The following is a 21,771-nucleotide window of genomic DNA, read 5'->3' on the forward strand; positions in this document are numbered from 1 at the left end:
AAATATCGAAATTCTGGCGAACCACATCTGTACTTTCTTTTCAGTGGTAATTAGTTCATGTCAGTGTAGTAACATAGTAAGCCAGGATGAAAGACATGGCAATCAATTTGCCACCCTATCACCAGCATGTTAGTATTTTCATTGAGAGTTTCATCCATCTATTGAGTCCACTAAAGCTCATCTCTTCCTATATGGAAACACTGTGGCATTCCCAAGCCAACAAAGAAACATGTTATGGGCGTGCCAGAGGATCTCCTCCCAGTTGGACATGATTAAAACAAGCTCACCTGGGAGGTGGGCAGAAGGCATTTTGGACAGATGCCCGAACCTAAATTGGCTTCTTTCAGTGTGAAGGAGAATCATCTCTGCTCTGTGCACCTTCTGATCACCTGCTCTACCGGCAAAGGATACGTTAGACACTCTTAAGTGGAACCTAGTCTCTGCTGCTTGTAATTGCAGTCTTATACTTTCGATCACTAGCCACAGCATGTGGCTATGGATGAGGGCGGGGATGTAGCTCAGCCAGTAAACCAGACCACATAGTGAGTTTCCCAATGTAAAGCATAACTTTGGAGCCCGTCGGGTGCACTGGCGTAGTGCTGATGGTGAAGGCTAGTGGTTCACACCGAAACACACAGAGATAAGTACGAGTGGCTTTGCATCGAGGCAGAAATACTGTAGACTGAATTGTCCTTGTCCTGCCACTCGGTGATGTGTTGCCCTGCCTAAGACACATGTTTGACTCATGCTAAATAGAAAGCTTTGTGAAAATCCCATCTGGCTCTTTGTCCACCCACTGAGAGACTGTTCATATTTGCATGAGTGCAAGCCATTTACGCACTCAGTGTCCTGAGGACAACCAAAGGCAGTTTCACAAAGCTGACAGAGGTTGACAGTTCGCACACTCACACAAAGTTACTTGCACAGGAACAATCAAGTAGACACTCACAAAAGCTTCTGAAACATTTTCAGAATCACAGTGACACACTCAAACACACAAATGCAAAGGGCTAGACATAGCAGTGGGAGACACAGGGGTGCTAAATGATGCAACAGAAACTGCTCTGGAAAAGGGATGGGGTTCACTGTTACTAAGAGGAGAAGAATGAAAGATAAGAAGTGTGAAGAGACATGAAGGAATCAGGGATAGGATCTGTCAGGGTCTTTCGGATTGGAAAGAGAGGATAAATATGCAATTATATGATGACATTACAGCAACTTTTAGATTTGTACAGTAAATGGAAGAGAAACAGAGCTGTTCGGTCAGAGGGGAGAGCATACAGGACAGGGGTTGAGTGTTTGCTGTCCAGTGATAAGATAAAGATACGGTAGGAAATGCTGCAGAGCAGAGACGGGCAGCAGGTGATATATTTATAGTATGCATGTCATGTACAGATTATACAGTACATGACATGCATCCTATAAAACATCGATTCACTCATTCACTTACACCCACCTCCAGAGTTTTACTGCTAATTGGCGTAACATCATTGATCAATCTCAGGCAGGGTCTGGCTGCGCAGAGACACAGGCAGTGATCGGAAGAGAGGCGTTATCGGTCACAAAGAGTGATTTTTAAGGATTCCCCACGCTCCCTTGACTTTAAGCTAATCCCCCGATTCGGCTTCACAGAGAGGCAGGGCATGCACGTACGCGCACGGATACTTGCAAGCCCACGCGCACCAAAACCCAGGCACTAATATGGACAAAAAGTAGCTCAGTGCACAGAAGTCAAAGCAGAAAAAAGATAGAAGGGAGTGAACATGTGAGAAGGAGGGGGAAGGGAGGGTGGATAAAATTTGTGAGAAGCTAGTAGAAGTGGGGAGATCAGAGACATGATAGAACAAAGTACGCTGGGAGGACAAATGCTGTGCGAGGATACAAACAGAAGGATCAATAGAGAAGTGGAGAGAGAAAGTCAGAGTATGGGGTGGGTAAGAAAAAATTATGCAAAAAATGATGAACAGATAGAGATAGAACTTGTGTTGCTGAATATATTAATGCACCTAATAGCATACTCAGTTATTAGAATTTATTATGTGCCCTTGTGGCAGTTTCTGAAAGATGAAGTCATAAAAATAAATTATAGATTAAAAGAACAGTAGTACATTTTAGGCTACTAAGACAGTTACATTAAAAGGCTGATACAACTTGAAAAAAAGGTGAACATATCCCATATTTGAATAAACAACATTTCTTTGAAACAAAGCAATGTTCTGAAATAAGTGATGCATTAAATTTACACTTTGTTTCATAATTCAAGCAAATCTTAAAGAACAGATTATTTATATGGAAGAAACTGAGGACACTCTTATATTTGTTATACTTTCAAATTCATAAAATTTAAATCAGATTCCAGGTGCCAATGATTAAGGATTCTTTGGGGAGTCATCATATCAAGATGTAAACAGAATTCCTATGAGTCTGGTAAGGAATATTCAAATTATTCAGTAGTTATTTGAGATTAACATACAAGACTTCAAATAACTATCCAAGATTGGTCACCCTGGAAACTTTGTCCCGAGAGCAAAACTTGTCCAATTTTCTTAGCAAGATCTGAGCCTGATTAGCGCTGTTTCCTCACAGGAAGAAGGTTCTGGTGTGAATCTACCAGCAGGCTTGGCTCCTCCCCTACACTGAGTCTGTGCAGAGTCTGCAAGCTTTCCCTGTGCATTCTCTCCGGGTATCCCAGCCTCCTCCCACAGTCCAAACATATGCTTGTTAGACTAATTGGTGATTCTAAATTGGCCGTAGGTGTTAATGCTTATCTGTCTCACCGTGTTCGCCCTGTCCAACTTGCACCCCCTGCATGACAGCCAGGATAAGCTCCAGTCCCACTGCAATCCTGATTTGGATAAGTGGAGGAAAAGGTATAAATCTGCCACTAGACATAGCTTTTGTTGTCAAAGTACAGGTGTCTAACAAAGAGACAGCACAAATTTGATCTGCATGGACACTGTGCCAGGAAAAAGCTTGTGTGTTTAAAAAAAACAAAAACATTAGTGCAACACTACAGTTTAACAATAAACATGTTCACCAAAGACTTGCTCAAACAGAAGCAATGGAGGGTTATGTAATGATTTAGTGAAAAAAGGGCAACGTCTAAATCTCAATGATATGTTATAGAGGGATTTTAAATGCACATGCAAGATATCTGAAGTAGTTTTGCATGAAAGAATGGTCGGAAGTTTAAATAAATGTCATGGACAAGTAGCCGTCTGTGCAGTTCTTAGTTTTTCCTCAGAGGGAAACCACATGTATTAATATCTTTTTTAATGGATGAGGTGTATCAAAAATCCATTTTTTCTGGGTGCTGTAAAAAAGAGAACCAAATGTGTCCAAAAAAGTCCAGAGACAACTGTTTTACTTTTTCACATCTATGGTCTGTAGCTACACATCTGTTTGCTGCGTTTACCACACTTAGGGATTTAATACTCTTCTTGCTAACTGCAGTTTATGATTGCATTTACAGTATACTATTTTCCGCCTTTCTGTCTCTTTCTTCCTCCTCTCCATCCTGAATTTCTCTTTACACTTGCGCTCTATATACAGTCTCCACTTTGCATATGCCTCCTCGCCAACTCCAGCTCCCTGTCTCCCCCCTCCTCTTCTGTATGTAACAAATGAGGGACCTCCTCCAGCTGGACAGAAGTAGGTCTCGGGAGGAGGAGGGAGGTCGTAAAAGGGGGGAACGGCGACGAGAGAGAACTGGCCAGAGGAGATACAGTCTGGATGGCCAACAAACAGAGCGAGAAGAGCAAGGGAGGAAAAGGAGAGCAAGCAGGGATGATGGGAGCGATCATTCCATTTCCCTTCTGTCTGGCTCCTTGATAATGAAGGCCATTACTCATAAGCATTTCACTCTCCTGGCTCACTGTCTTCTCTTTCTTTTCATCATTTTATTTTCCTCTTTGTTCACTCTCTCCACCTGCCTTTGCATCTATGCCTTTCGCTGCCAGTTTCAGTACTTATAATGAACAGTTAAATAAATGTCAACAAATGTGAGTCATAAAATATTCAATAACTAATTATTACAGCTGAGGCATTTATAAGCAAACAGAGACCTGTATCCGTTTCCCAGATTTGTTATTGTGCAAAACGATCCTTCATTGCATCTTAAGGGCTTATGATTTCATCTCTAATATGCCAGCACTCCTGTGGCTTAGCTAATCGTTATTACAGATGGTGGGGTCATCCTTTCTGGGAACATGGATATTCTAGTTATTAAAATGTATATTATCATATTTAATAAATATGAACTCATCAAGATTTTTGCTGTTGAAATGAAAATGGGGTAATAAGCTGTTAGAATCAGAAACCACAGTGCTATTTGTATTACCTTCACCCATTTTAGCATCTCTTTATTCATGCAGTACTCTTTATGTAGGCTACGTTAAAGCCCTGTTAGTAAAGAATAGTGCTGCATTTTGAAATTTGATCCAGAATTCATGTGGCTGTGGCATCTGTAGTCCAAGAGTTAGAGTAAGTTGTCTATTAATAAGAAGGGTGGTGGTTCCATTCTCCTCCTGTCCCAAAGCATCCTCAAGAAAGACACTGAAACTAGAGTGTGAGTGTTTGAATGCTAGGTTAAAAGAGCTCACCATAGAAAAAAGGCACTTGTGTGAATGCGTGAACGAGTCTTCTTGTACTAAGAAAGCACTTTGAGTGTTGCATAAAGACTGGAATAAGGGAAATAACGGAAATTTCAACCAGTCTACAGTTATATTACTTTAATGTCACTAATAAACGTGTAAAATGGTACATATCTTTGGTCTTTACTGAGTTTATTTGTTATGCTGTGTCTTTACAATGCACGACATCTAAGAAAAAAGGGGAATAGGAGTTAACAATTTTTTGAACTTGTAACAAGTGGCTTTTGAACTTCCCTCAAAAATCAAACCCCTCGCTTGTTGTGAAGACTATTAGCCCTCCAGGTCACGTGATTATGTCCTTTTTTCATCCTGAGAGAGCAAATCGTAGACCGCTGACTTAATCTTGGCAAAAAATCTATTGGTCTTGTTAAATTCACAGAAGTGATTGATAGTCCAAGCGTTCGCATCCCCCAGCGACTTCGGTATTTACTCAACTATGTCAACACGAGGATAGTAAAAAATGATAGACTAATTCTGCAGGGATTTCAGCTACAGCTTTTACTCTCTTTTGGCCACACTCAATCATCTACAAGAGTGGCCATTTCTACATGTCTCCTAACTTTATCTCAATTAATGATTGGGTCGGAGTTGTAAATTTAGGTTATTAAAATGGCTTTGGCGCTCCACTGAGTCAGAGTTGAAGTATGTGTGTGATTAGGAAACCACCAAACACACTGGAGCGGAGAAATTGAGTTGTTTTCAATTAAGGCCTACAAAGCAGAACGCACTTCGCTAGTGGACCAGCCAGAAGTTGATAGGCCTCGTTGGTGTTTAAATTGATTGAAGGAAATCTCATTACAGCGGCTGGCAAAGATGTAAATTTAGTTAGTTGTGAACAAACTCATGTCTGTCACCTTTTTTGTGCGTGAAGGCATTCTGTGAGTTGCTCTTCGTATCATTAATAAGAAAGGGGTGGGGAAAACATTAGATATGAAGCTACAAGAGCGAGCGAGTGTAAGTTGCATTTGTGCGTGTGACATTTCAGCATACATAATCCCATTTAATACGGTCAGTTATGGAGTGGAACATTTGGCAGCACTTCTGTGTTTTTCTGTTGAAAATCAGCCAGAGCTTTTGTCATAGAGTTGGCTCAGACAGAGCATGAATGAATGGATTAGATATGAGAGTAAGTCAGACAACAGAGAGAGAGTTGATGGGACGAGGAAACGGTTGGGTTTTTTTGCTTGTGAGAACTGGCTGTGACTTTATTAATGTTCCTATTAATTCCCCGCACATGGCATTGGCCTATGGAAAAATAAATTATATATATATATATACATACTAGGGGTGCAACGATACACAAAATTCACGGTTCGGTTCGGTTCGATACTTTGGTGTCACGGTTCGATATTTTTCGATACAAAAAAATGTTCATGCATTTTTAATTTGTCATTTATTAAAATTATAAATATATATTTTAACTCAAAAGTACAGTTTTTAAATTTAACCCTAACCCTTGTGCGTGTTTTTTATTTTGACAGCGAATGCGCACGTCATATTGCAGCCACAGAAATTCTTTTGTCCATGAAACCATAAAGCTGCACTTTCTTTTTGCCTTATAGTCTGATTTGTCATAAATTCTCCGTTTTGTGGTAAGCTTTTCTTTGGCTGTCACTTCTTCACCCTGACCTGTCTTATTTGGCTCAGCAGAACTGAAATGCTTTTACACGCTCACTCACATAAGCTCAGCGATTCTCTGCGCGATCAACCTCTCACATGTTTAAGCTTGCTGCGGGAGATTTCACTTGTCATGTTTGCATAGTAAGCTAACGATTAATAAGACGATGTCAGAGGAATTGGTGCACAAATTATCATCACTCACAGATCAGTGCTGTCGCTCTCTATACACAGTTCGCACGATTGCAAAGTGAAAGCAAAAAAACAAGCGCAAATTCAAACGCGACTTCAATATGTCACATATTGACAGTGGCTCACCGATGCCAATGACATAATTACCCAGCTACATTTCTGAAAGAATGCAAAAGCATTGACATATATTTTTCCTACAATAGCCCGACGGGCAGGGAAGAGATAGATTTTGGTAGCCCGACTGAAAAAATCGCTAGCTCCGGGACGTCGGGCTAGCGATATTGCAAGCCCTGTATCTGATTGAGGAATCACTCATCTTTGGAAAAGAGAGTTTATTACAGAGAAATGGCTCTTTCCAAAATAAAAGCTATACTATCCGCTTCTTCTGGGCTATATTCTCAGCAGCATATTAAACATATAAGGAGAATCATGTGCTAACAGCTGTCTAAATGACTCGGCTAAAGTTAGTAGCATGCTTGCTTTTTTTCGTCTTTGCACTAGGATGATGTGGGCGTAAATGTGCAGTCATATTCGTTGTGTTCCCACTAGTGCTTTCAGGTTAATCTCGTTAAAATGACCTTAACGCCACAACACGGCAAATCTCCGTTAACGAGCTACCGCCGATCGCTCCGTGCATGGGGCTAGACGGCCAACACGTTAACGAGCTAACTGCGCTAACACACTAGTTCACACCAATGTAATTGAGCATTGCATGGCACATCCAACATACTGTTTTACTTTAGTCCATGACTCGCTTACCTTCAGGGTCATACGTCACATGAAAACCAAAATAATTCCAAACGCCAGATCTGAATGAGGTTCAATTTGCCTGTTGCAAGGAGAGCTTAACTTCTGTCGCGCTAGCTTGCCCTGCGCTCTTCCTTCTGACTATGCTGTCTGTGTTGAGCGCTCAGTGGATCTGCGCTGGACAGTGCAGCCTAGGCGGAGTAGTCGAACACAGATTCACTGAGCGCTCAACACAGACAGCATCGTCAGAAGGAAAATTGATAAAATAAATTACAAATGTTGTATTGGTCGATACATATGCGTACCGAACCGAAAGCACTGTATCGAACGGTTCAATATCGATACGAATATCGTTGCACCCCTAATACATACATACACATTAGGGGTGCAACGATACACAAAATTCACGGTTTGGTTTGGTTCGGTTCGATACTTTGGTGTCACGGTTCGATATTTTTTCGATACAAAAAAATGTTCATGCTTTTTTAATTTGTCATTTATTAAAATTATAAATATATATTTTAACTCAAACGTGCAGTTTTTAAATTTAATGTTGCTGAAACAACAAAGGGATAAAATAATAAATCTATCTGATCGAGAAATCACTCATCTTTGGAAAAGAGAGTTTAATACAGAGAAATAGCTCTTTCCAAAATAAAAGCTATACACTTCTTCTGGGGTTTACTCTCAGCAGCATATTAAACATATCAGGTCCCCATAAGGAGAATCATGTGCTAACGGCTGTCTAAATGACTCGGGTAAAGTTTGTAGCATGCGTGCTTGTTGTTTTTGTCTGCTTCCACTTGTCTTTGCACTAGGATGATGTCGGCGTAAATGTGCAGTCATATTCGTTGTGTTCCCACTAGTGCTGTCAGCGTTAATCTGAAATGACGTTAACGCCACAACACAGCAAATCTCCGTTAACGAGCTACCGCGGATCGCCGATCGCTCCGTGCATGGGGCTGGATGGCGTCAACACCAGTAGTTCCCACCCATGTAATTAAGCATTGCGTGGCACATCCGACATACTGTTTTACTTTTGTCCATGACACGCTTACCTTCAGGGTCATACTTCACACGAAGACCAAAATAGTTCCAAAGGCCAGACCTGAATGAGGGTGGGGGAGGTTCAATTTGCCATGTTGCAACGAGCTTAGCTTCTGTCTTGCTAGCTTGCGCTGCGCTCGGTGGATCTGAGCTCCACAGCGCAGCCTAGGTGGAGTAGTCGAACACAGATCCACTGAGCTCTCAACACAGACAGCATCATCAGAAGAAAAGTTGATAAAATAAATAAAAAAAATTGTATTGTTCGATACATATGCGTACAGAACCGAAAGCACTGTATCGAACAGTTCAATATCGATACGTTGCACCCATATATATATATATATATATATATATATATATATATATACTCACTGACAACTACAAGGATCATAGGAAGGTGTGTGAAGAAGAAGAGGAAAAAAATAGAGAATGAAACAACGAGACATGCTTTCATGTAACTGAAAGACGACATTGACAGAATCATATTAATGCTGCGCTGACTGTATAATGAAGCGCTGCTGTCAAGGAAAATTACCTTTGGAAAAAGATCCTACCAGTCACAAAAAGACACATCAACACCCATAGAAAATGTGGAATGTAATTACTCTATCAATATGTGTTGCTGACAGATGGTTAAAATGCCACAAATGTACAAAATTAGAATAATAAAATCTGTTTGAAGCTATGTGCCAATAGAACATTTAGATGGATGGATGGATATATTTATTGATTTCACAAAGGAAATTATTAAATATCTAAATTTCAGTCGCAAGGTGATGAGGTTTATTTATCCAGAAGAGCATCTGCTTACCCTTCTATGCCTGCAAGCTTTTAAACTGCTGATTTTTCTTTTGCCATTTGCACTCATGTGGACTTGATTTGTTTCGTACAATACAAAGTCATAACCCTGCTAAATTTTAAATGAGCTGCATTTTTTTTTGTCTTGCATGAGAGAAGTATCACTGCAGGCTAAATAATAATGTATGGACACTTAATAAGCTTCTTTCCATTACATGATGTTATTTGCACTCGCTGGGTGGTTTACTACCAGAACTGATTTTGTAGCAGTCATTGGCAATAGAATGCATCATCCCAGCTGAGTTCACATTAATGAGAAAATCGTGCATGCTGCATATTTAAGTAAGCTAGAGCAATTACAGAGTGTTTATTTGAAAAAGCAATAAAAAAACAATGTTTTAAATTGCATAATATAGTAACTCAACAAATTAAAGTGCAAACATAGACTCACTGGTGTTGTCTTACTGTCCGCTCACATATATGTGCGAAAGTCTGAAGCCACAGCTGGTTTTTAAAAAATGGAAAATTGGTGCAGCAATTTACATACAAACATAGGAAATACAGCATATTTTTGTAAAATTCAACTGAGCTGTGTTTTAGAGATGGCTGTAGATACTCATTGTTAAATGTCTCTTCTGATATCATTCATACAATATGAACTACAAACTAGAGATTTTGATTCGTCACACTATAAGCTATTGTCACTGATTTTTGTGTAATTTCACATATCCCAGCCTTTTCTCCCTGTTTCCCTTCCCTTCACTCTTCCACTGAGACTGAGGCTTCAGTGAAAAGTAGATGGATCAGCTGAAGGGCCAGATGTGTCCTGTGTCAGATCTTTAAAGGATTGTTTTCCTATTTCTTAAGGATATGACTGTCAGATACTGCTCATCTGCTGTAGTTTTTTTATGCCTGCCGCTTATTCTTTTGTCCTCCAGTTGTTCAGTTTTAAGGAAACACTGCACATCATGTAGATTCATAGATTCAACAAAAGAAATAGAAACAAATTTTATGTTTTTGTGGCAGACTGCTAGTAGGAATGTGATTTATAATTGGTTCCAATGTTAGCTGTCTGGTTTCTATATACATAACACTGGTCCATCCCTGGATTTTGTTGTGTTTTTGTGCTTAAATGATTCATAGGTTAGTGTTAAGTGTCATGCTGAAGAGTGATGTAGTGAGGACCTAAAGGCAAAAATGGAAAGAGAGAGATCACAAACAAAAAGCAAACTGTTTAGGTAGACTGGTAAGTTCATACCAATCTGAAACAAAAAAAATAAAACAAACAACCGACATAAATAGAAATTATGAGGAAAAAATTGCCAAACACAAGATGTAAGATTCATAAAATAAATACCAAATCACAGGCATAAAAACCTCATGTTCATGGCAGCTTAACATACAAACACAAATAACATTCCTCTAAAAATGGTCAAGCGCAAGGACTTGACTGAAAATGGGTGAAAAAGCAGCCAATCTACATAAGCAAACGTTGAAAAAGCTTCAGAAATCCTGAGAACTACTTCTCAAAACCAGCAAAGTATAAAGAAATCCAAGACTTTTGCACACTATTGTACAATATGCACATTGACAAACTGCTTCCTGTGTGTGTTCTTCAGTTACGTCCAGGTGAAGCGTTCACTGTGTACCACACCAGTCCTACACTGTCCAGTCTGTCCAAACCAGTGGTGCTGTGGACTCAGCAGGATGTCTGCAAGTGGCTTAAAAAACACTGTCCACACAACTACCTGACCTATGTAGAGGCCTTCTCCCACCACGCCATCACAGGTACAGTGCACAACATGTGAATATGTAGCATCAGTTGTTACAGAACTTTATGCTGACTGGGATTGTTGTCTTTTATTTGCAGATAACGTCAATCACTATGCCTGCTAATAGTGTAAAATGCACAAGATCTTCTAGAGGGTGCTGTTTGTGTTAAACTTCTCATTGACCTCTGTTCCGTTCAATAAGCATAGTAGTGATGCTCATTTGGACTAAGGCATTGCAAACCAGAGCCATAAAAGGCTTAGTAAATCTCACACAAAGTTTTATTTTTAGGTTTGTGGTTCCACAGCTTAGCTTTCTCAACTGGAAACAGGTTTACACCCAAATCTCTGCAAAGGAGATTTAAAAGGCATTCATGTGAGGTAACGAAAGGAGTGCAGCCTATTTTTGCAGAAGAAAGGCAAATCTGTGGAAAAAGTGCTGTGTTATCGTGTTTGAGTTCAAACAACAGGCTCTCACACATTTATTTGTTAGTAAGCCCACACAAATGCATGCGAGTGCTTAGATACACAAACCAAGGTAGTAACAGACATATGAGCATGTACGTGTTGACACATCCTCGTCCTTGACAGACCAGACAGTAGAGCAGTTTCTTTTTCAGTGTCTCATAGAGAACAGATTGCTGGTCTATGCTGCAGGGTCAGCCACCACTCACTTACATTTCCATACACACACACACAGACACACACACAGACACACACACACACAGGCACATACAGTGCATTGCATACACAGGCTTCGGGGTTAACAATGCTGCCACCATCATAGCTGCAGCAGCTCTGATCTGATCATTTCTATTTATGTATTCTCTAACAGAGAGCGTGAGATAGAGGCTTCAGCTCAATTATCCCTGTGTATTCACTTGCAGATGTCCAGCTGGATTTTATTTTGGCTGTTATTAGCTGATGTATTTTTCTTGTGCAAATGAGAGTTGAATATGTGTTTGTGTTGTGGATGCATTCGGTCAGCATAAAAAATAACCTCAGAAAAGACTACATACAAATTCTTTGCCTTTTTTGAAGGATGCTGATTCTCATGAGCAGCCATGAAATGGATTCTGTGTTTGTAAAGGAAAATATTTCTCTGAGCTGCTCTCAGCCACTGGAAAAAGCTACCTGAGAAAAATCAGTGTAGCTTTCATAGTTTCTCCTGCAGTTTGAGTTGAGTTTGAGTTTGAGTGCATTTATCAGCACGTTTAATCTGTTTCTACTGTTTCTAGCAATAGTGAGTACACAGCATTTTGTCAGTTTTCTATATAATCTATATTCTGTAGACTACATGTGCAATTTGATTACCACATAGTAATGAGAGTCAAACTTACGATCCCATTAATGAACAGTTTCAGGAACAGTTTGAATTGAGTACTAGAGCACTTCCAGGACAACAATAAATGCTAAAATGTGCTATAGATGTGTAGATAAGCTAATGCTAGCACTAGCTAGCTTGAATAGCTTTTTTGGAGAAAAAAGTGGTTAGAGACCTCAGCAGAATCCAAATTATTGTGATGGTGTGCAATAAACTTGAAATCTTTTTGCCTTTGAAACTGCTGTTTCAAAGGCAGGGACCAGGTCTGCAACTGCTGGCAGTCAACTGACATCTTCAAAGCAGATTTAGTGCATCAAGACAGCAATAAAACGGTATTAAGATGGAATCAGTCTGCTATCAGTTTACAGTTAAAGTTGGAAATTACATGCAATCTGTTTGTGATAATGCTTTGATTAGCTGTGATAAATGACCAAAAACTGTGGTGTCTATTACAGAAATTCACATTAATTGCTTAGTCTGGCCAGAACCTCCCATATATAAAACAGAAAATAAAGACTTTCCCCCACAAATAGTGATATAGTTGCTACAGTACAGCAATTTAGCTGCAAAATAACATAGGCAACCTTGCTTTCATGTATGAATAACACCCATCAACTATTGAGGTAAGTCTCCTATTGCAAAGAGAAGCATCGCAAACAAGTTGCACTTATAGGAGCAGGCTCTGATTGATTGCAATGCGTTGGTAAATTAGACAGCAATTATTTGCAAAGCTTTGCCAATCTGTGTGGGAGTGATTATAGTTAGTCTGAGCCAGACTTTTGTTTGGAGTTTGCCTCTCTCCAGGTGACCTCTGCAATCACCTTGCAATTGAAAGTGGTCGCCCAGAGCCCGAGGGTGTTCCATGTTAAAATATAGGTGCGTGGTGGGGTACTTCCAATCAATTGTCGAATGCAAAAAATATCAATTTTCATGGTCACAAGGAGGCTGTAGTCATATTTTTTACTCTAGTGTGCCTGAGCCATTAATAATGTGGACATGTAGATACCAAAAATGCTGAACAGTAGCCTACATCTGAATGTTAAACAAGCCCTTGATGCACAGAATAGCCACACTCTAGAGCACACACTACTTAATTATCTGATTTACTCTTAATGGGAGTATAATTTGCAACGTGAATACTATTCTACATTCAGTTAGAATAAAAACTCCAATCTGAAAACATAAACTTTGCAAAATATTTATCAAGATCATAAATCAAATGAGAAGTGGAGTCATTTTCTCAAAGTTTTCCATACAGCAATTTTGCAACTATTGGAGTCAGCCCCTGCAGGACAGTAGAAATACTACACGTTTAAGTAATGTCCTTCATGACTTAAATGGCTTCATCAAGCGGCAACTATACTATACTGCATTCTGCACTGCAAGTTAGAACCGTTCATATTAGACTAAAATAACCTCAACTCTTTTGCAAAATGAGAGAAAAACGGGGCAAATAAAACTCAAACAAGAAAAGTGTGAAAGCAAGAAAATTTCTTACTTAATGCTTTTAGAGTTGATCATGTTACATGATGTCTGTTTAAGTCAAGGATCTGAATACTTCCTCCATCAGACAGCTGTTATTTGCAGAAGTAAATAATAGATGTGATTACACTCGATTCTAGCAGATGTGCATGTGAGTTAGTGACAGAAAACCATTTTTGCATTGCATTAAAAAGTTGATGTGATAGATGAGATGAGTCAGACTGAGGCACAGATCAGTCACACATTCAGACCAGTTCTTTCAGTTTTGTGCACTATGTCTCCTCAACATTTTCATAAGTATTTCGTAAGTACTGTACAATAGGCCAAGAGGTGTGAAGCTGATAAATTGGCACTTGCTATCCAAATCTCATGTACTGTTACTTTCTCATAACATGGCTGTATACTTCACAGACTGAAGTTTGAACACACAGAAAGCTAGACCACCTCTATATGTGGTTTTAACTAGATTGCCCCTGAAGTTGCTCCTATGCTTCTTATGTTAATATTCTTGGTATAAAATGTTATACCAAGTATGATTAACAGATATATTCAATAGATTAGTAATATAGACAGACCACAAAGTATGTAGTCAATAAAGCAAAAGTTAAATAGTTTAAATTGTTGGTCAGTTTGATCACAGATTTAAACTAAAGGTTGCTCTTTTATAAGGAAGTGCCCCCCCATGCACACACACCTTGGATTGCTTTTCAGACTGTTTTAAGAGTCATTATTGTCCCAGCCAAGTCAGAACTGCTTCCCATTTGCCCAGAGACATTGTTAATAAGCAATTTATTTTGAAGCCAAATTGAGAGAGGCGATCTCTATTGAAACAGCTTTTGTTTTTGTGTCTCTTTTCTGCCTTTGACAGCATACTTTCCCTATCTGCAGGCAATTATTAGGAGCTGTATTAAGTCTGTCTGAGGGGAATTGATTTGAGCTCCATTCATCTGCTTTGTCTCATTTGTACACATGCACACACAGACATTCACAGAGCAAGGGCAGTAGTTTTTTTTTTCTAGGACACACTGGTCCTGCTTTTGGCAAGCGCACATGAGAGGGCTTTTGTGAGGATTGGGTAAAGAGGCCGACGAATGTGTACGAGCAGACAGAAGTGTGTGTGTGTGTGTGTGTGTGTGTGTGTGTGTGTGTGTGTGTGTGTGTGTGTGTGTGTGTGTGTGTGTGTGTGTGTAAAAGAAAGAAATACTGATATACCACACAAAATAAATGGAAAATTATTGTTGTATCCTCGAGGTAGTTGTGCTCATACAAATTGGGTAATTCGACTCTGCGTGCTCGAAACAGGGAGCACCTGGACTCGGAGGAGAAGCAAATAATCTCCCTTTAAACAAAAAGTGCATAGACACACATGCACAGCAAACACACACGATCCATTCAACCATTATAAAAGCTAACTGGTTTGTCATGGCCTTTCCTCCAAGGGAGAGCAGCCATACCCACAGAAGAGGGAACTATTGTCTATATTGTTGGAGCCCATCTGGTAGTAAGGAAAAGACAGGCTGACAGTTCTGTCCTCATTTGGCTTGGCTAGTTCCATTGAGAGCAGTATATCGTATATCAGAGAGCTGAGAAGTGTACAAAACACACATTGCTGCTATCTTATATTATATTCAGCTGTCTGTTATGTAAAGTATCAATTGGCTTTAACAGAGCATTTTTGCTGAGATATTTCCTCACTGTTTTGCATTGTTCTAGTCTGAAATTGTATTTCAGTTTTCCTCAAGAGGAAACATACCACACTCACACACACATACGTCCATAGTAGAGTATAAAAATAAGACTGGAACCAAAAGAGTAGCAGCTTTTATTTGCGAGAGTGTACTAAACGGCAAATGAGTCAGCTGAGTCATGCAGCCAAAAACATGGAAATCTGTCAAGATGCCCATGCTACACGAGCTGATGGAAACAAAAGGTTTCCTTTAGCTAAATATAGAGCTGTTGGACTCATTTGGAAAAATTACACAATCCCAGATCAGTGCTTTTATACTGGTTTTAGGTTAGATGAAGGGTTTTTGCTGTATAACTTACCTGAATTGCTGTGATTAAGATGTTAAAGAAGAATATGGCTTGGGGCATGTTAGATTTTTCTTAACAGATGGTTTTAGAGGCACTCAGGCCGGGCCTGGGTCACAACAGACCTATTTCAGTGTAATGTAGCACACCATCAAATCTCTTCTCCAACATAGAGTCTGTGTTATAAAATATGACTACAGAGTCCTTTAAGGGTATTTATATTTTATGGGCTAAGAAAAAAGACAGAGGGCATGTGGGTCTAATTCTCTATCCATTTTCCCTCTTTTGATTTTATTTGCTTTTATTGTGTTCTCTTCTTTCTCCTCTGCTTTTGCACTCGTCCTACAGATTTGCTCACTGATTACTGTGGGTACATAAAGGAAAAAATTGAGGCTCAGTGTAAGTGTGACAGCAAAAGAAATAGAAAGGAAATGTGAAAGGTGTTTACAAGCTATGAAATACACACTGGTTGTACATGCAATATATAACCTGTGTGACTTTTCTTCTTCAGAACATACTTATGATGCAGGTATAGAAAAATGAAAAAAACAAAGGTACAGAAGATATGTGCAGGGCAATGAAATGGAAATGAATAGAGTGATATAGAGAGCTGCATGAGTAATGAGTCAAATTATGATTTGGGCGTCGTACAGAGCTGCTGCAGGTATGATGGATTCCTCTTCTTTCTGCGCCTGCGAAGGACGTAGCTCTCCTACTCTCAGTAAGCTCTCTGTGTGCTGCACCTCCACACATACAAGTGTCTGATATTGTGTCTGTGTTCATGGGAGTGCGGCTTGGTTGTAAAAGCTGTTTACTGTGGGTAATGGTATGTTAAATGTGAGTGTCCCCAGGGTTAACTGCCAAACTGTAGTAAAACTTAACCATAGAAAGAGTCTGCCTGTGTGAGCCAGCCTTTTTACTGTTAGCCACCAGGTGGCTGAAGTGCTGACCAGGAAAAGAAAAAACATTTCTAATTTATGTACATAAGAATGTGCATTTCATTTGCCTTTTTCTTTTTTGAGATTGGGAGAAAATTCACATTGGAAACATGTGGAACCCACAGATTTCTATCAAATGTATATTTTTCTTATTTTATTTATGTCAGCGACAACACTGCAACATTTGATAGATGCTTTATAACACTCACACACACAAAGAGATGGGTCCTTATATGTTCTTGCAGCTACATTACTGTTACATTTTATCAAATGTAAATGTAGTAGTTAAATGTGTCAGTATTTTCCCATAGGGTTATATGAAACAATATTTCATTTACAAGGGCTAAATCAAAATTTTAAGCTGATAACACTGAAATATCTATTTTATGGCTACTTTCTGAATTAGTGGAGAAACCTATCCTGACATTTCACTTCTGTTCCTTGCAGGACGGGCATTGCTGCGTTTAAATGGGGAGAAGTTGGAGAGGATGGGCATTGTCCAGGAGACACTAAGGCAGGAGGTCCTCCAACAGGTCCTCCAGCTGCAGGTCAGAGAAGAGGTCCGCAACCTGCAGCTCCTTAGTAGAAGTAAGATCTCAAGATTTTGTGAGCGAATAACCACGCTGCTGTGCACTTCTGTTTTGTGCCTGTAATTGTGTGCTGGTGTATTGATGTGAGAGAGGGAACAATAACAAGAGACAGGGGAAGAGCAGTTGGGCTTGGTTAAATTGGGAGGAGACAGCGTGAGACCATTGATGCCTGCTGTGACATACGTGGAGTTGGGCATTCAAGTGCAATTGTTTGTGGCTGTGTGGTTTTATTGAAGGGAGCCCTTGATTTGCTGCACTGCCTCTGAATGGTGACTTCAGTAAATTCTTTTATTTTCCAGCCATCAATAAACTTGCTCAGGCAGGCACTGCTGACCTGGATTCAGACGTTGATGTGGTTTGTGTCTTAAAAGGAGTGTTTTTCTTTTTATCTGCTGCGGTGATTGTTTTCTGTGCACATTGAGGACTGGGTGGCATCAAAGGGAAACACGTGCACAGTCTCCTTTCTCTGTATGAGCACGATTATATGGTTATTTAAAGCTTCCAACATTTTCAGTACATTTTATATTCCAACTTTAGCAGAATTACCTCATCCAATAAGCCAAATGTAATGATGATAAGTGCCATAGTTTTTCTTGGTGTAAGAGTTTGTATTCAAAGCCAAATGCGGGGCACCTTCACTCAGTTTAAACACTATAATCTTCAAGATCATGACCTATATCAAGAAGCAGCAACATCCTGGCTGAGCACATACCTTGAATAAAAGGGATTCTGCAACATTTAAGGGGAATTGCAAGAAGCTTACAGCCTTAGTCGTTTCTAGATTGTTCAAGCTTAAAACAAAAAATGTCTCGAGGTTTCAGATTATCCTGAAGAACAAAGCTTTTTCTGCAAAATTCAAGAAAAAAAATGCCCAGTCTCCCTTAACATGAGTGTTTTTGTCTAAAATTGATTATTTTGTTAAATCAGGCTGAGCAGTGAAGTTGTTTTTGTCATCAAGTGATCATCATCATCAACTGATGGCACAAGGGCTCTTATAATCACCAGTTAGCTACAAACAAGTAAATGAAACACTCCTTGTACTTTGACAAGCTCTCCACTTTCAGTATCTGATCATGCATGCTGCTGAAGTTACTGTTTGGTTTTCTGCATATTCCTACTTGCTGCAGACCACTTTGGGGTAAGTGCGGGAAAAATATGTTTATGTGAATTTTAATCTTTCAGTGGCCCATACATAAAGCTGTGTACAGAGCCAGAGAGACGGAAGAGCTACACATCTGGGGTTACAGCACAAAGCTGTACAAAAAATCCTGCATGGTTGTGCACTGTTGTCAAGGCATGGACAAGTTTGCCAGTTAAACATCTACAACAAACTAACAACAATAAAGATGAGGCGTAGATCATCTTCAGTTTGAGATATAGTGAAGCAGTGAAGAAAGTTTATGTGGTTTGAAATATTATCCTGTGATAGTTTGAATTTACATTCAGTAATGAAAACACTGGATTTGTAGTTCTCTATTAATAAAAATGAATTCTTTAGAGCTTAGAAGCAAAGGTTGTGCCTGAAAGAGCACTAATGTAGATATATTCGGGGTGAGAGGTTGGGGTTGCAGAAAATGTTTGAGAGTTGCTGAATTAAGAATTGTAATTGGTATAAAACCCCTACAGTAATTAATGAATAACAAGAAACAGCACACAGGACTGAATTGGGTTACTACTAAAGACTAAATTCTAATTTGTTTCAGTAAAAGGTGCTGCACTTTCTTTGAAGTGGTAATTATACAAAATCAGTCTCAGGTTAGCACTCAGTACTGTTTGACACGGATGGACCACTCCCTCTCATCTTTTTGGCTCATTCACTTCACTTACAGATATAGAAAGTAAAAGTGCATTTGATGGCATGCGTGCCAACCAAGCATGCTGTATTAAATTAAGCTGAATTAAACTGAGACATGTGATGCAACTTACTGGTAGGCAGAATTGCTTTTGGAAACTTCTATTAACTGGAAAATGCATTGCAATGCAAATGTAATTTCCCAGTTCAGCAGCCTCTGACTTTAAGCTATAAGGCCAAGCTAATTTGGTGCACTCATAAAACACCTGAGTTTCACAGGGTTGCAGGGTATTCAAAGGTGATAAAGGCAGGTCGAGGTGTGAACCCTTGGAAGAAGCGATAATGGGGATGTTTCAGTGGCTGAAATGAAATGAGAAGTGTTATGAGGTGGTGTGATGTGATGAGGTGCTGATGAGGTGCTGATCTCAGGAAAAGGTGAAGGTCTGGACTGAAACTGGTTTAGTGTAAGATAACAATCTTGTCATTTTCTAAAAAACAAGTTAATGTTGCAATCAACTTCATGTAACCAGTGTCAAAGTCATCCACAATTTTATTGTCAGAACTTCTCAGAAGTAGAGGAGGAAGAGACACAGCTGTTTTCTAGCCTAAAGTCAAACATCGCAGTTTATTGTCAGTGCCTCAGCCAACTTGTATCTTAACCATTCCAGTAACATGGCTGTAGAAATAAGACACCAATGGCTGTCACTTACCTGACCATTTTCATCCAAACCACTGATCCCACTGCTTTTGTATGATTTTGGCGTGTCTGTAGCTCAGGTGGTAGAGCATGTCACCTACAAATCAGAAGACTGGTCATTCGATCGCGGGGCTGCTCCAGTCTGCATGCCAAAAATCCTCGGGCAAGACACTAACCAGGTTGCTCTCCAATGCATCCATCAGAGTGTGAATGTTAGACACAAAGCACAAAGTGCTTGTATGAATGAGTGTGACTAGGTGAATGAGGCATGTTGTTTAAAGCATTTTGCGTGTTCAGGTAGAGTAGAGAGGCACTACATAAGAACCAGTCCATTTACCATTTGCCATAAAGCTTCATAGAGACATTTATGGCCCGCAGATTATCCTCTTATATCCAAAAGTTCCAAAACTCTTCCTTTATCCCTACCAAAAAAAAAAAATATTTAAATTCTTTAGTAAAATATATTTCTGATGGAATTAAGTTTCTGTGGATCAGTCACCAGGTGGGGCTGGGTTAAGAAGGAAAAAATATGCTGATGTGAGGAGAAAAGGGAATGAGGCTGACGTTTTGGCTTGTGAGTCAGATGTGGAGAAGGATGCTGATGGTGAAACGGAAGATAGAGAGAAAGAAAGAAAGAAAGAAAGAAGCAGACTCACTCAGTGGTTAATGCATATTAGGATTTAGACTTGTTCATCTTTGCTCACTCCACACACACTTCTAACTATTCTCCCTGAATGATTCGCCCAATACACTTTCAATTCTGGGGTGATTTAGCAGAGCCGTCATACCAGCTGTCAGGTCTGATTCATCTCCAGTGGATTTACCAAAAATTAAATATTGATCTCACAATAACTTTAAAAGGGGGGGGGGGTGAAAATACAGATGCAGCAGTAAAGCTGAATCTGATGGGAGCTTGTCTCTGATCTGAGCCGCGATAGCACACTTTAACGCAACCCTTACAAGGCCCTCACATTATTGATGTCAGGATTGTAGAAGGCTCTGTTCAGTAATTCTTAAGCTTTTACAAGCAGTGCAGACTTTCTCTGTCTCTCTCCAATTCATTAAAAAAGCTGAAACAGAGCTGTGATACAAAATTAAAGGGACAAATTATAGAAAAGAGCACCTAAACACCTGGAGGGTATGATTTGAATATGGAGAGGTGAAAAAGACAAGACTAGTGTGCCATAAAAAGGAGGACAGAGAGCTGAGACTGGAGGTGAAGTGTTTAACAGAGAAAAATACTGGAACTGAAATTAACAGATCACAGAGATAAAGAAATGAGACGGGTGAACAGGTTAATAAAGGGACATTGATACTTGATCTGATTTCACTTTTATTCTCTGACTACGGGGCCCTACTTTTCTGCTTCTTGTTAATCTGCGTAAAGCAGGCTCAGTTGCTTAAAGCAATGTAATAACATTTCACACTCAGCCAAGAATGAGATTACTTTGGCTGCAAATTATGGTTGAAAATGCTCTTCTGCATGCGATACCCAGTGAAAAACAAAACTCTTGTCTGTGGATAAAAGGGAATTTTGTCTGTTATTTGATGTCCATAAAAATTGTGGAAAGATTTTTTTTTAAGATGTTCCCCATCTGGAAATTTTGATTATTAAATTAAAACATTTCATGATATTTCCGTGCCCTGAGAAAATAGCAAAATAAAACTGGAGGTGCAGAAATGTAAAAATAGACTAAAACACTAGATGGGATGGTTGGAGGGGGATGTTTTGGCCTCCACTGCACCAGCTGCGAATGTTCATTTTTAAGATGTCTTTCACAAGTCACCCAACTTCATGAAAGCCCGTGACTAAACTGCTACTCTGCCCTTTAAAGGTTGGCTGCGGTGACTTCGATGGTTAGGTATTTTTGGTTTCTGTAATAGCAGCCCTTCCTGTGAGCCTCAGAAGAACACATAATCTCTTAAAGTCCTCACAAGCCTTTTCTTTCCTCCCCAAACTCCTGATATCCACTTCTAAAGACTTTGCTAGATTTTTCTCATTGGCTTCTTTTTTCTTTCCTTCTACCATATAAAACATGAATGGAAACAACATAAATAAAATTGATGTTTTAGAAAACACAGTTCATTTTCAGTC

General features: G+C 39.5%; 1 protein-coding gene across 1 annotated transcript in view; it reads left to right on the forward strand.

The window, feature by feature from the left end:
• Positions 1 to 21,771, forward strand: part of samd10b (sterile alpha motif domain containing 10b) — a 57,815-nt gene that overhangs the window by 30,879 nt on the left and 5,165 nt on the right. The window contains exons 3-4 of the mRNA XM_040008324.1: positions 10,673 to 10,841; positions 17,045 to 17,185. Of these exons, the coding sequence (XP_039864258.1) occupies positions 10,673 to 10,841; positions 17,045 to 17,185 (310 nt within the window). The remainder of the gene's footprint in view (positions 1 to 10,672; positions 10,842 to 17,044; positions 17,186 to 21,771) is intronic.

This window comes from Simochromis diagramma, unplaced genomic scaffold (assembly GCF_900408965.1).
Source record: "Simochromis diagramma unplaced genomic scaffold, fSimDia1.1 OVJJ01000545.1, whole genome shotgun sequence".
Lineage (NCBI taxonomy): Eukaryota > Metazoa > Chordata > Actinopteri > Cichliformes > Cichlidae > Simochromis > Simochromis diagramma.